Consider the following 13,958-nt stretch of genomic DNA (forward strand, 5'->3'; position numbering starts at 1 on the left):
ACGACCCTCTCGTCCACCGGTGAAATATCACCTTCCATGAATTTACTGAGTTTAAAGGCCCACTAAAATCATCTTTTGATCTATCGTAAAATCATTCCCAGTGGTCTTTTAATCAAGATTATGCTGTTTTTAGCCCATATTTTTAAAAAATTGTTGTTTTCTGGGACAAAGTTTCTGCAAAGCGACAGGCGATCATTGGAAATTCATCTCAAAGTTGTGGGTGGGACTATTAGTGCCGAGCAAGCTCATCCCCACTTCCTGTCAACCTGTTTTTTTTTTATTTATTTGTTTATTTTTACATGCTCTCCCACTAGCTAACAGCCCCTTAAACCCCCAACCTAACATTAGCAGTGCAACAAAAATGTCGAGCAATATTGGAGCTATGCAGCCATACAGTTTGTAGCCAGTTCAGACAAGGAAGACAAAGACGCACATGGATCTATTTGTCTGCAAGTGGATGCATCAGAATGGAGCGGAGCAGTGAGTTTGTGGCCCACTATATTTTTTACATAACTAATAATAATAATAATAATAATAATAGATTAGATTTACCTGTGCTTTTCCAGGCGCTCAAAGCGCTCAAATTAGATCTTTTTCAAACTGTGTATTTCCTTCAGTTTCTGACTCACAACAATCTGAAGAAAGAAACACTCAGAAATACAATTTTATGCTAAATTTTCTTGATATATTTTATCCATAAACAAATACACACCACAAGAATATGTAAAAAAAAATCAGAGTGGATCTTATTCTAGAAATAAATTCCATAAACATTATTCTCTTATTTTAATCAAATCATTTCAGCTTTTTAAATTCTTATTGTAAACTGCAAAAATAACATTAAATATCATATACTTTTATTATTGTAGTTAACTGAAGCAAATTAAAATAAATTTACCCCCAAAATGAGTTTTCCTTAACATTTGTTTTATTCATTTATCTTTTTAATTTTAGAATCTTTCAGTTAAATTTTATTTTAAGGTTTCTTTAGTGAATTCAGCTTTATTTTAAGTTCTAACCTTTATTTTTGCAAGAATGTATTTTGATTCACTTCGTTAAAAATTTTTTTCAAAATATATTAAAATTCTGAAACACTACTGAACGATTCTGCTGTATTTTTGCATTTCTTTGAATAAAAAGAAAATACTTCTTTGATGGGAAATCTGACTTTACAAATACATTTGAGTAAAAAAATGTATGAATTGTTCTTATATTTAAGAACATAAATAAATATTGTTTAGTTCAAACCTCGAGTTTGGTTGCAGGAATGTTTAGATGATTTGGTTCTGCAAAATGACCCTCCATGCTTTTGTGCTCCAGCTGGGGCGGCGCCTGGACCCTCGGATCCGACAGTGTTTGACCCGGTCGCTGAGCTGAAGAAGTTGAAACAAGCCCAGCAGAAACGTTGCCGCCTGGAGATCGGAGAACTGATCCGAGTCCGCGGGCCGGTGAAGACATCCAGGCAGCAGAGAGAAATAACAGCTTCTGTTTTCTGTGAGTCGGCCTGAAGTTCCACAGCTTCTGACGATCTTTATGGTCCAGAGGAAACCAGGAGCATCCATCACCTCTGTTTATGTTCCAGATAAGGTGGAGGACCCACTGATGGCGGAACAGATCCAGTGGATGATGGACGTTCCAGAGCTCTACAGAGAGTGTTATGACAAAACGTTTCAGCTGCAGTCTGACAAACAAGGGTAAAAACATCTTCTAGCACGACCACAACACCAACGTGCACTGACAATTGTCCAGAAGATAGTTTCAAAGGATCAGAATTACTGTTCCAAGTAGAGACATTTTAACATTTACACACTGAAATGGTTTTCTTTTGCAGTGTTGCTCTCAAACTTTGACTTAATTCTGATTTTATAAACTGCATTTATATACACATATGTCCAAAACTTTAGAAATGTAAAAAAAAAAAAAAAAAACAATTTCATAATTACACTGTTTCCATTAAATCATAATTATTAATTATAACTTTTGATGAGTTGTGGTGCTGTGGGACATCTTCTGGCTAACTGGTTGTTGGTCATGTGACTAATTTAATTATAAAAAAAAGGTTTCCATTGCAGTTTTGCAAAATATACCTCAAAAACCACTTCCTCAAAGCACAAAAAAATTGTATTCTCTGATAAATGCAAGTTTTACGTGTTTCTATTAAGCAAATTTATTATTGCAAATCTAATTTGCGCAATTTCATAGTCAGTAAAAACACATCTGTCATCACAATTCTGGAAATGTGAGAAAAAGACAATTCTTTGTCATGCAGAATGACACGTGGCAAGAAAAAAAAACAATCAAATAATGAAAAAAAGTCTTATGAGGAACTAAAAATGTTATTTAAAAATACTAAATGGGGGATTCTGAAGTTAGCAAATCAAACATAAAAAAAAAATCCCTAATTTTTTTAAGTGTTAACAGTTTTACATTTAAGAGTCAAGAATTCTATTGACCTTGTTATGTTTGTGACTCCACCCCTCCCCAAAACAATCCATTAGCTCGACCTACTGGCTGTTTGTATTACAAACGTTTCACCTGTGGGAGATTGTCTGATGATTGAATTTTTGTTACTCTTAAAAAGGTTAAAATGCAGAAAAATAACAAAAAATTAACAAAACTATTAAAACATCTAAAAGAAATCCAGGTATTTATATTTACAAGAAAAAGGGATGACAAATGTTTTTATTTTAGTGTTTGGGTTCTGTTTTTATTTTTAGATCATAATTTTTTCACATTTGTTTTTTGGCACTTCTGTCATTCCGTATGTAAAAAATAATAGAGAAGCGAGGATCTGGTTTTGATTGACGTATAGAACTCAAACGTTGATGGTTTGTTTTGCATGTCAGATCATATCAGCATCCAGAGAGGAACCTGAGTTTCTGTTAGCTCCGTCTAAAGCCTGACGCTCATCTGTCCTTCAGGGAATCGGCCGACAGTCCCCTCATCAAGGCCACGAACCTCATCAAAGACTTCATCAAGCAGAAGTCTGTGTCCAAGTTCAGAACGTATGACGTCCTGGATCTCCTGGAGCCTCTGATCTCCAGGCAGCCTCAGGCAGCTTCTGCAGACCCGGTCAGGCAGAACAAGGCGGAAACTTTCTGTTTGAAGATTAGATTAAAAAAAAAAAATCAAACTGCTGGCTTTTTTCCCCCCACACCTTTACATCTCTTCGTCCTCTGCTGCTCAGGAAGCTGCTGGTCCGTCTGGATGCCAGCAGGTCCGGCAGCTTCTGAAAGAAGTCCTGAAGGTCTTACAGGATGAGGGCGTCGTGTACCGCAGAGTCAAAACGCAGGACGAAGTCTACCATGTAAGAGAACATTGCAAATCGATCTACTGAAGCTGCAGATTCACGTTTGATGTTGTTGTTCCTTCTTAGGTGACTGAACGGGACAAAGATCTTTTCATAGTTGTGAAGGACATCATCAGGGAGGACTCCAAACGAGAGAAGTGTGCGTGAGATTTGCTTTAAACGTATAAATGAAAAGTCTGGGAGTTGGTTCTTTAGAAAGGAAGCATGAAACTGAAGGTTTCATCGTGTGTACCGAAGATACATCTGTAAACTAGGGGTGTGCCAAAATATCGATATTGCGATATATCGCGATATTTAGTCCTGCGATCGATTCTCGATGGGTTCTCACCAAGTATCGATATTATATTGTCATTTAAAGAGGCTGTTGCGCTGAGCGTGCGAGTCGCGCGCCGGAACTATTGCGCAGATGGACGCGCTCCGTCGGACTTTTAATAGCGATGCACGCGCTTCATTCGGGAGAAGCACCGGTGAGATTCGGGCTCTGTAGCGCGTGTGTGAAGCATGTCTACCTGTCAGCATTTATCCTCCATCTGTAGGAGATCCACCCGGTAAGAAGTGACTTTGTCTGAGCGCTAGAATGACAGCGATCACTTACTTCCTGTTTGCCGAGGGAACTGGGCACGTGCTGCGCAGTTGTGTGTGTGTGTGTACTTCAAGTAGCGTCGGAATTTTCGCTTTCATACATTTCAATGTTTAACCTGCTGGTGTACGGTGTAACTTTGGTAAATTTATAATGTGACGTTTTCAAACAATGTAATCACTTGTTGCTAATGTTAATTTAAATATTTTTTTAAACAAAAAAAGCAGGATTTGATGTATGAACTTAAATTTAAATGTAATTAAAATATAGTACATGAATTCACTGTAAAATTAGGGAGGTTGCTAATTAATTGAAGCACTTAAAATTATATTTGCCATTATTGTGTGTGTTTTAAGGTTTTTACCTATTGACTGCTGACTGACCAAATGGAAAATAAATAAAGATTGGAAAAATTATCTCAAGTGACAGTCTGAGTAAATCAGCCTTCATTTTTGGATGCTCAGTCCTTTTCAAGTAAAGGAAAAGTGCACGAAAAATTAGGTCAATTTTGAGAGAGGCTGTAAAACATTATATTCATCATCCTTTGGTGTGACGTTCTTTTGGAGGTAGATAGCTGTTGTCACTTGATTTATTTAATTTTTGTTCTGTTGTTTACAACAATTCTGCCCTAAATAGTGGCAATGCTGATCATGTTTACTATTGTTAACATTAAATTTGACAGATAATTCCAATTTGGTTGTTGTCAATGCTTGTCAAAGACATAGTCTTACTGATTTCAACAATGTTGCACAAAAGTGTCTATAATTTGTTGCACAAAATAAGAAAAGTTGTTTATTATGATTGTGTTTAAGCTAAAAAATATAGACGGGGATATATTTTCACAAAAAAACACGTTCTTCTATATAATGCTAGTTATTAGAGAGGATTTTTACCAATTATCGCAGTATCGCGATATTATCGATATCGTGAACCATGTATCGCGTATCGTATCGTATCGTGAGGTACCCAGTGATTCCCAGCCCTACTGTAAACTGAAGGTTTGTGGTGAGACGTACAGTCAGTGAGGTCTTACATGAAGACTCAACTGTTTAGGAGCCTTTAGGGAGATTTTCAAGTGACTGTGGATCCAATGAGGACTAAACGGGTGAATGCTTCCAAAAAAAACTGTGATTGTTGGTCAAGTGAAGAAACTTCATCAACTTGTTAGAGTTCTGAATTATCCCGTTAGACTTACAGGTCCTCAATTAAAACAACAGAACTTATTTCCTCTCATGAATAAAGGATCATCTGAGTTAGAAAGAAACATGTGAGAGAAATGTGGTTGATTCATTAGGAATTGAGTATTTCTTTAAGCTGCCAGGCAAGAGGTCTAGAGGAAGACCAAAAAGGAGGATGCAGTGGAGGAAGACAGAAAAACTGATCATAGAGAAGACATTAATAATTGTGCCTGACCTGAATTATACGACACCAAGTCTTTCTTATATTGAAAGAAAAAGCCCCGATCAAGATTCACAAGATTTTGCACCGCTTTGACATTTCCAACCAATCCTCTTCGAGACAGACATGCACTAGTAAACAGCTGAAGCCCCTCCCTGCTTGTCTAGTGTGAACACCATTGGCTAAAGGTTGATTTAAGCTCGTTTTTGAACATGCGTCACATGCCCGGTGTGAACGTACCCTATATTCACCCAGATTCACATGGTCTGATGTTCCATTCCATTCCTAACCTATAGAGTTCAACATGATGTGGGTCCACCTTTTGCAGCTATTATAGCTTCAACTCTTCTGGGAAGGCTGTCCACACGGTTGAGGAGTGTTTATAGGAAAGTTTGACCATTCTTCCAAAAGTGCATTGGTCAGGTCACACTGACCCCTCTCCATCAGTTTACTACCACTGATGGCTGAGTTGCTGTTGTTCCCAAACTCTTCCATTTTGTTCCGATAGAGCTGAGAGAAATATTTCACGACTGGATTTGTTGCATAAGTTACACACTGGAATTCACTGAGAGTGGCCCATTCTTTCACAAATGTTTGTAAAAACAGTCTGCATGCTTGACTGCTTGATTTGTGGCCAGACCAAGTGATTAGGACACCTGATTCTGATCATTTGGATGGGTGAGCCAATACTTTTGGTAATATAGTTTAGCTTCAAAGGGCGATGCAGCAAACACTTCAGAAAAGTTTCCTCTCTAATGGATGCAGTGAGGGTAAACTTTGTTTTTATTCCCAGTGTTGAGTGTTTTTGTCACGCTTGTTTCCTCTTCCTGCAGACTCGGAGAAAGGCTGCCACGTCCTGCACATCCTGTCGGCGGTCCGGCAGCGACACAGCTTCAACGTCAGCAAAGCGGCTCTGGAGATCGTCCTTAAATCGCTCGTGTGCAACAGTGACATCGTCAGCAGCAGCGACAAACATTACACCGCGTTTTAATGCAAAATGTCGTCACTTTGACAGCTTTGTTCAGTATAATCACTGCAGAACTCCTGGTTGGACTTCTCAGTGTCTGTAAAACTCGCCTCTTTGGTGAAATTTCCTGACAAATGAAGAGCAAACAGATGGCAGCGTGTGCCTGCTCTGAGGCCTTCAGGCTAAAACGTCTCCAGGGTTTCCACGAAGCCTCATTTCTCTGCCTCCAAATGCCGTCGGTGCAGCTTTTCTTTAAAATAATTATTTTTAGCTCTCCAGGCGATTTAAAGAGAATGTGAAGCAGCACAGACATCACCCCCTCTCCTCCTCCTCACGTCCATCTGTCACCTCTTCACGAAGAACACAGGAATTCTTCAGAAGTTCTGGAGGAGAAAATGCTGCTAAAGACTGATGCTCAACTTTGGAGTGCGGAAGATACTGGATTACTGACAATAATGTTAAAACCATGTTGATCTGATAATTGAAGCTTTGTTTTTCTCTGAATAAATAAATATCTAAGCTATTTAAAGTGATTACTTTTTAGCATTTAAAATATCCACATCATCCATCCATCCATCTTCTTGTCCGCTTCTGCCCTTTCGGGGTCGCGGGGCGCCGGAGCCTATCCCGGCCACTGATGGGCGAAGGCGGGGTACACCCTGGACAGGTCGCCAGTCTGTCGCAGGGCCTCAATCACACACCCAATCACTCTCACACGCACACCTAGGGGCAATTCAGAGTCACCAATTAACCTATGAAGCATGTTTTTGGACGGTGGGAGGAAGCCGGAGTCCCCGGTGAAAACCCACGCATGCACGGGGAGAACATGCAAACTCCACACAGAAAGGTCCCAGTCGGGATTCGAACCGGGGCCTTCTCGCTGTGAGGCAAGAGCGCTAACCACTGCGCCACCGTGCAGCCCCTAATATCCACATCATGACATATTTATTGTTCCCACATGGGATTTAAAAATATGTTATAGGGTCAAATGTATTGATTTATTACTTTGTTTAGCTTCTCTCATAAAATTGGTATCATCCCAAGAGAAATGCACGTCCGCATCAGGCGTAGTCACTGGTCACGTGTGCTGACCATGTTCCCCCGCTGTTGAACTTTTGGAGAGGGATGGACCATTGTAAAACATTGTATGTGGGAGTGTCACCAAACACAAAGTTTTTTGGAAGAAGTGAAAAGTACTACTGAAAAAATAATCTCAAAACAACTTACATTGAGTGCTACCTTATTCCTATCGGTTATGTATCCAGTGAAACATAATTTTAGGAAAACAGAGAGTATGATATCAGTTTGGTAACAGATAAAAGATGTATTGCAAAGGCTTGTAAAAATACCAACAGACCTAGCATAAACCAGTGGCTTAAGTAAATATTATATTGCCTTCCCTTAGAAAAAATAATGTATATTCACAAAACCAAACAACACCTTTGAGGAAATGCGGGGACCCTTTATCAATTATATTAAAAATCTAGATCTAATGAAGATCCAACAGATTTTTTTTACTTCAACTGTTTAGAATTTTTATGACTTGAGATTACACATTTTTTGTTAAGGATTGCTGTGACATCATCACATATGAGATAAGAGAAGCTGTGTTCACTGTTAAGTTTTTTTATGTTTGTTTTATTTATTTATTTATTTATTGTGTGATTGTAGATGTGGTTTATAGCAAAAAGTTATACAATTCAGCCTCTTGTTTTCACAAGGAAAATGTAAAAAATGAAGTTTACTGTTTTGTTATGTGTACATTTTTTTGTCATTCTTTAATAAAAATGTTGTGGGGAAAATATATATTATGTTTTGCTTCTCATGTACATTATATTATGTTTTATGTTTTACAGCATTTGCTTTGTTTGATGCTAAAATCTGGACAGATTAAGTTAAAACTCATGTTCTACAAATGCTAGTATAAGAAATTAAGACATTATTATTATTTTTTTTTATTTGCTCCACCTCCTCTTGTTTTTATAATTGCATTGAAATGGTCACTAATGAGTTTCTTTGGTGTGGGCTCATTTTGGCTCATGGGGTTCCGTTCTGTTCTTCAGAGATTACTCTTTTCTTGGTTTAAATAATCCTAATCCCACAGTGAAACTGCGGGTTTCCGGTATCTTCTGAGGCCTGCAGTTAAGGCGGGAGTACTGGGGGTGTCGCATTTAGGTAATTAAAAAAAAAAGTGTTCCCTGTCTTGCCTCAGTCTCGTGCCTGGTGGCGCGTGTGCGCGTCTCGTGCGCAGGGGGGCAGTGTTCGGCCGGTAATTGGCTCGCGGCTGAGGCGGCTGCTCTGATTGGTCGAACATCTGTATCCAGTTCCAGCGGCTCGTGTCTCCGGACAGAAAGCTGCGCCTCCTCCGGACACAAATTGCGCTCGTTCCGCAAACCTCTGCGCCGCGGCGTCAACGACGTTCGCCCCGAAAAGATGCGGCTCGCTCCGGCGCGGCTCTCCGGGTGTCTGCGGCGAATGTCGGCTGTGACATGGAGAGGGAAACTTGTGGAGGACGAATAAATGAGTCCGGGCTTTAAATAAGAATTCTGGGACGCATGAGACGCTCTGTCTTTTTCTGAGGGGGGCTTGTCTCCGGGAGCCGTGAAGCCCTCCCCGCTCCGGCCTGCTGTCAGGAGGACCCTTCGCCTCCAGGAGCCCAGGAGCAGACACAAAGGAGGTCGCCTCACTTTTTTTTCTTGCTCCATTTATAAGGTGACCGCCGTCAGCAGGGAGGAGGGGCGACTCGGATATTCGTGCGCGCGGATAAATGCTGTGATTCCGTGAAGAAGAAGAGGGGAGCCGGAGCCCAGCAGCGCCCGCCCGTCCGCTGCTTCCATGCACAGCCTGTGCAGGGTCAACATGCAGTTCCGGACCGTGTTGGACGTGAAAGTCGTGGACGTGGAGAAGCGGCGCACCCCGTCCAAACACTACGTGAGTGTCCCCCTCCGGCCTCCGTCCGTGTCCCGCTCACATGTTCGGCCTGTCCGCCGCCGCAGCGTGACACCTGAACGCAGCATTCAGAGCGCGGCGGGAGATGTTCGCTCCATTAAAGCAGCTCAACCTTACCGGCTCATTATCGTGTTTTACGGTTCAGCTAAAGGATAAACAGATGAATCCAGAAGTTAGTGTCTCTTATGTCTCAAGACAGGAAGCTGTTTATTCGCTTTTCATAATAAAAATGAACCAGATTGAGATCTGGTTTTTGTCAGGTAATCTAGAAGAAAAGTTTCAGCACGAACATCACGGTATCATCAGCAAACCTGATGATCAGGGTTTAGTCATCTTCTCTAATGCAGGTCATCAGATCTGTGCTTCTGGAAACTGATTTTATTAGTAGATTTTAAGCCCTACTCCAATCAGGCTTTCAAGCTTTACTAGTGATCTTTTAATCAATCAATTTTTTAGGCAAAAAAAAAAAAAGTTTTTTTCTTGGACATAGTTTCTGCAGAGCGGCAGAAGTTCATTAGAAATTCACTTCTGAGTTGTGGGCGCCACTTTGCAGAAGAACCGTCCTCCCATTTCCCATCATCCATCTGTTTACACGCTCTCCCGCTAGCTTAAAGCCCCAAGCTAAATTTAGCAGTGCAGCAAAAATGGAAACCTGTGCACCTCAAACACTATTTGTATTGGTGTGGGTCTAATTCACTCCAATGAGAATTTTGTTCTTGATGTTTTAAAAATGTTTTTGTAGCATTTTTATGATGATGGTGAACATATATAAAGAAAATTAGGACTAAAACTGTGTTTTTGAGTGTTTATTTATTTGAATCGTTGTGAATTAGAAGTACAAAAATGCTCTTAAAAAGATTGTAGCAGTGATGTAATCGGTGGGCCACAAACTACCAGCTCTGCTCCATTCTGATGCTTGCAGACAAATATATATATTAATGTCATTGTTTTTTTCCTTGTCTTATCTGGCATTTGGCTCAATATTGCATTGCTGGATAGTAGCGACCATATTGCAAAAAAATGTCAATTGAATTAATTTTATTTCATTAGAGCTTGAAGTAAGCCATTTTCTATGGGTTCTCATTTACAGCCAATGATGCTAATGGAGTGAAGCTAGCAGGATAATACTTTTTATTTTAAAATTTCTGAAGAAAAATCTCAGGTTGAGACTCATCTGTCTGTTAGTCACAAAGAGATTACTTTCTTTTGTTTTGTTGTTTTATTCCAGAAACACATTCCTATTATTGATAATTAGTAGTTTTGTAATGGAGATAGTTTAAGTCTCCAGTCTCTTTAAGAAACAATCCTCACTGCCCAGTGACTTGTAGTTATTTAAGATCAATTTTTTGTCGGAACTCTTTAACCCTTTAATACTGGAGCTGTCGCCAGTAACACTAAATAGCATTACGCTCTTTGAACTACCACAAGTCTAAGATATTTGTGCAATTTATGTATATGTTATGAATCTGTAGTGGAGAAAAGAAGCTTTGTGCCAAGATGCGAAACACTTTTTTCCGTGTCAGAATCAGCGGGTTTACATTGATAAGCAGTTTATTAATGTAAGTGCTGCATACTGCTTTTTCCCGCTTTAAAATCAGTTGAAATTATGTTAATTGTGTAAACGATTAAAGAGTCATGGTGATTCAAAGAATGAGAACACTGGAGCTAATACTTAAGCATTAAAGGGTTAAGACAAGTCTCAGTTTAACTTCTTAAAGATGAGTTCCAAATCTTGAGTATCTTGAGTTCTTGTCCCAGTTCTCTTCATTCAGAGCTCAGGGGTGCATTCACACCGGCTGGTTTGATTGACACGTACCTTGTTTTGTTTTGTTTTTCAGATAGTTCATTTGTCTGGCAACTGTCAAAACTCACCAAATTCTGGTGAGGATCAAACAAATGAAACTCTGATCTGCTTCAGATTCACTTGAGTGTGAATGGTGTAAAACTCATCGCACAAGATCAAATATTTGCATTTCCTGTTTATTAAAACAAAGTCCCCCAATAGTGTGAAAGCAACCCAATTTAGTTTAAGTCAACATCCATGCCTTTGAAGACTTTTGCAAAACTCTTGAACCTTTCTCCAGGCTTCATCTTTCACAGCTCAGTTCTGATATAAGAAAGTCCTGATGTCAAATAATTCTTGCCGGTCATGAACCGCAATTATTAATTTACCTTCATGATTGATTTTCAATCGGTTGGCACTTCCTTGTTTTGAAAAGACGCTACCTAAACGTCACTAACTCAGAGTCCCTGATTGGTCAAAGTTCAACTTAACTGTCGACGCATGTTCAAATGCCGTAGAACCTGAAAACAGACTTAAGAACTTGCAAAAGAGTTTGTGAAAGAGTTTTAAACACAGAGACCAAATATGTGCGCGTTTGGAAGCAGACGTTTGAACTTGCGTTTACAAGCCATTGTGAATGTAGCATTAAAAACCAAAGACTAAAACCGACCACACACTAGAAAAAATTCCTGCAGTTGCAACAAATGCCCACTTTGGGGCATCACAGGCAATTACAAGAGGAAACAAGTAGAACATAAAGAAGAAAACCAACTGTCCAGCTACTCTACAAAAATCAAATTTTCCTAACATCTTACCCTCCTCATTCATCATGTTTAGACATTTTACATTTTTTTTATGATTTACACTTGTACAGGTTGTGGGATGTTTTTATGGCTCCACTCGTAATCTTGAACGGTGACGTCCTTTTACAATGTTTGGTTCGCCGCTTTTCTTTGGTTTAAACCTGTGGAATTTTAACTCTCAGGAACAGAGAGTCTCAAGAGTCAATTAACAAGTGAACTGAGACGCTCATTTCTAAACGGACTGGGGTTCACTTATTTTGTCTGAACTAGAATTTAATTGAGCTTTCACACTTGCCAATATGAAGCAGACCAAGTGTGAGAGGAAGCAAACCGTGATGCAAATCAAACCTGCTTGAATGACTCCTAAAGGACAGAAGTGTTTATGTATTCAAACCTGTTTTTTGTTTTACAAATGCAGGACTCTGTAAAGTTTTTACATATGAAGTCTAAAAAGGGACTAACATAATTTCACATTAATTTTTATTGAAGGGAGAATGTTATTCTTGGTTAAAACGGTTTTGTCCAGGAAATAATTTTCATTATTTGAGAAACTAAATAGAAGAGCATGCTCCAGACACAGAGGGGTGTTTGGGAAATTTCACCGTGGGATTGTTACTGCAGCTTCTACTCTTGGGCATAATTCAACAAGACAACTGCTTATAAATAATAAACACGCTCCAACCATTACCAACTATTAGGCAAACCCAGTCAGCACAGGTGAGCTGTCATAACTGCCACAAAACCCTCTGGGCTGCAGCTCACCATATTCACCCTAGAACTAGATTTCTCACATCTTCATCCTTATTAATACTAGAGTTCCTCGCTGTGAGAGAACAAACCTGATTCTTGATGCACATTTTGGAGTTGTAGTGTGTCTTAATACCTACTTACATGCTAGGGCTGTCACTAACAATTATTTTAGTAGCCAATGATTTTTTTTCTTCGATTAGTCCATTAGTCAACGATTATTGTTTACATAAGGTGATGTCCAAGTTTTGCGCTATTACTCAGTCCGTAGAGGTTTGCGACACGCAAGGTGTTGCTAATGCTCGGCGTATGGTGCATTCACAGAAATTTAAATTTTACATGTACACTTCATTGATTTCCATTTCATCTTATAAAGATGAAAAGCTTAAGGTCCCAGGTAAGCTATATGATAGCCAGCACAAGAAAAACACATAATTGGATAGCAAGTTATAGGATCCCTGCACTAAATCAAGGACAGGGACAGTGAGGAAGGTCTCAAGACCATGGGATGATGCAGTTTCAGGTGCTCGTGGATGGGTGTTTTGCTGCTGTGAAATGTAGGTTTGTACCCGTCTTCTTCTTCTATGGTTGAGGAAGAGCTATTCCGCCTCCAAAACTTCCGGTTGTGCTTTCCGATCCAAATGATTTTGTGGTTGGTGGTTATTATAATCATTTAAAGTGATCACAAAAAAAAAAAAACATTTGTTGACTATACCAAATTATCGGCAATGATCTTTTTCATTGACAACTCTACTACATACTGGTTTTGTGTTTTTGTAAAACTACTGAGACGTCGCCGGCGGCAGCTAAATAACACACACTCTTCATCATGCTATAACTCTTTGACTGTTTACAGGATTAATGTGAATCCACTGATTATGACACAGAGAAAAGCCAGGAGGACCTGGCTTGAAAATATTAAGAGTCAGGTCCAGACGTCCTCAGCCCCCATATCGCTCGAAAAACAAATTTTTTTAACTGGCGACCCTACTAGTACCCGTTAAAGCTTAAATTATTTTTTTTAATAATTCTGAACACTTTTGGGTTATGATTAGAGTAAGTTGCATAATTTCCGCTTACAGGTGATGATGTCAGGAGCTATATTGTTTGCGGCCAGGTCCCTCTCAGAAAAGAGGCTTTGCATATCAACATTGAGCCGGTATGCAGCATTTTACTGTCGAAAACTGTGATTAACGTATTGCATATTGGTGCAAAGACACTTTTCTTTGCAATAGAATCCGCTGATTTACATGGTGTTTGCACCTCGCTACTGTAAAGTGCTGCATATCAGCGTAAGGCTGCTTTTCTCTGTTTTACAATCTGCAGGAATTATGTTAAATGTGTAACTAGTGGAGGAGTTACGGCAGTCGAAAGAATGCCAACAGTGGAGCTAAAGCTATGGCCTTTAAAGACACATATAA

The 13,958-nt window shown here is 39.5% G+C and overlaps 2 protein-coding genes across 7 annotated transcripts in view; both read left to right on the forward strand.

The window, feature by feature from the left end:
* Positions 1-6,784, forward strand: part of stn1 (STN1 subunit of CST complex) — an 8,747-nt gene extending 1,963 nt beyond the window's left edge. For all 3 annotated transcript variants that reach the window (XM_024289934.2, XM_024289935.1, XM_024289933.2), the window contains 6 exons: positions 1,321-1,494; positions 1,583-1,694; positions 2,922-3,072; positions 3,188-3,307; positions 3,377-3,449; positions 6,122-6,784. In XM_024289934.2, coding sequence (XP_024145702.1) covers positions 1,321-1,494; positions 1,583-1,694; positions 2,922-3,072; positions 3,188-3,307; positions 3,377-3,449; positions 6,122-6,279 — 788 coding nt within the window. In that variant the 3' untranslated portion in view covers positions 6,280-6,784. The remainder of the gene's footprint in view (positions 1-1,320; positions 1,495-1,582; positions 1,695-2,921; positions 3,073-3,187; positions 3,308-3,376; positions 3,450-6,121) is intronic.
* Positions 6,785-9,059: 2,275 nt separating this feature from the next.
* The window catches only part of sh3pxd2aa (SH3 and PX domains 2Aa), a 95,341-nt gene continuing 90,442 nt past the window's right edge, over positions 9,060-13,958 (forward strand). For all 4 annotated transcript variants that reach the window (XM_024289928.2, XM_024289930.2, XM_024289929.2 and 1 more), the window contains exon 1: positions 9,060-9,186. In XM_024289928.2, coding sequence (XP_024145696.1) covers positions 9,091-9,186 — 96 coding nt within the window. In that variant the 5' untranslated portion in view covers positions 9,060-9,090. The remainder of the gene's footprint in view (positions 9,187-13,958) is intronic.

The sequence above is a fragment of the Oryzias melastigma genome, linkage group LG1, assembly GCF_002922805.2.
Source record: "Oryzias melastigma strain HK-1 linkage group LG1, ASM292280v2, whole genome shotgun sequence".
Taxonomy (NCBI): domain Eukaryota; kingdom Metazoa; phylum Chordata; class Actinopteri; order Beloniformes; family Adrianichthyidae; genus Oryzias; species Oryzias melastigma.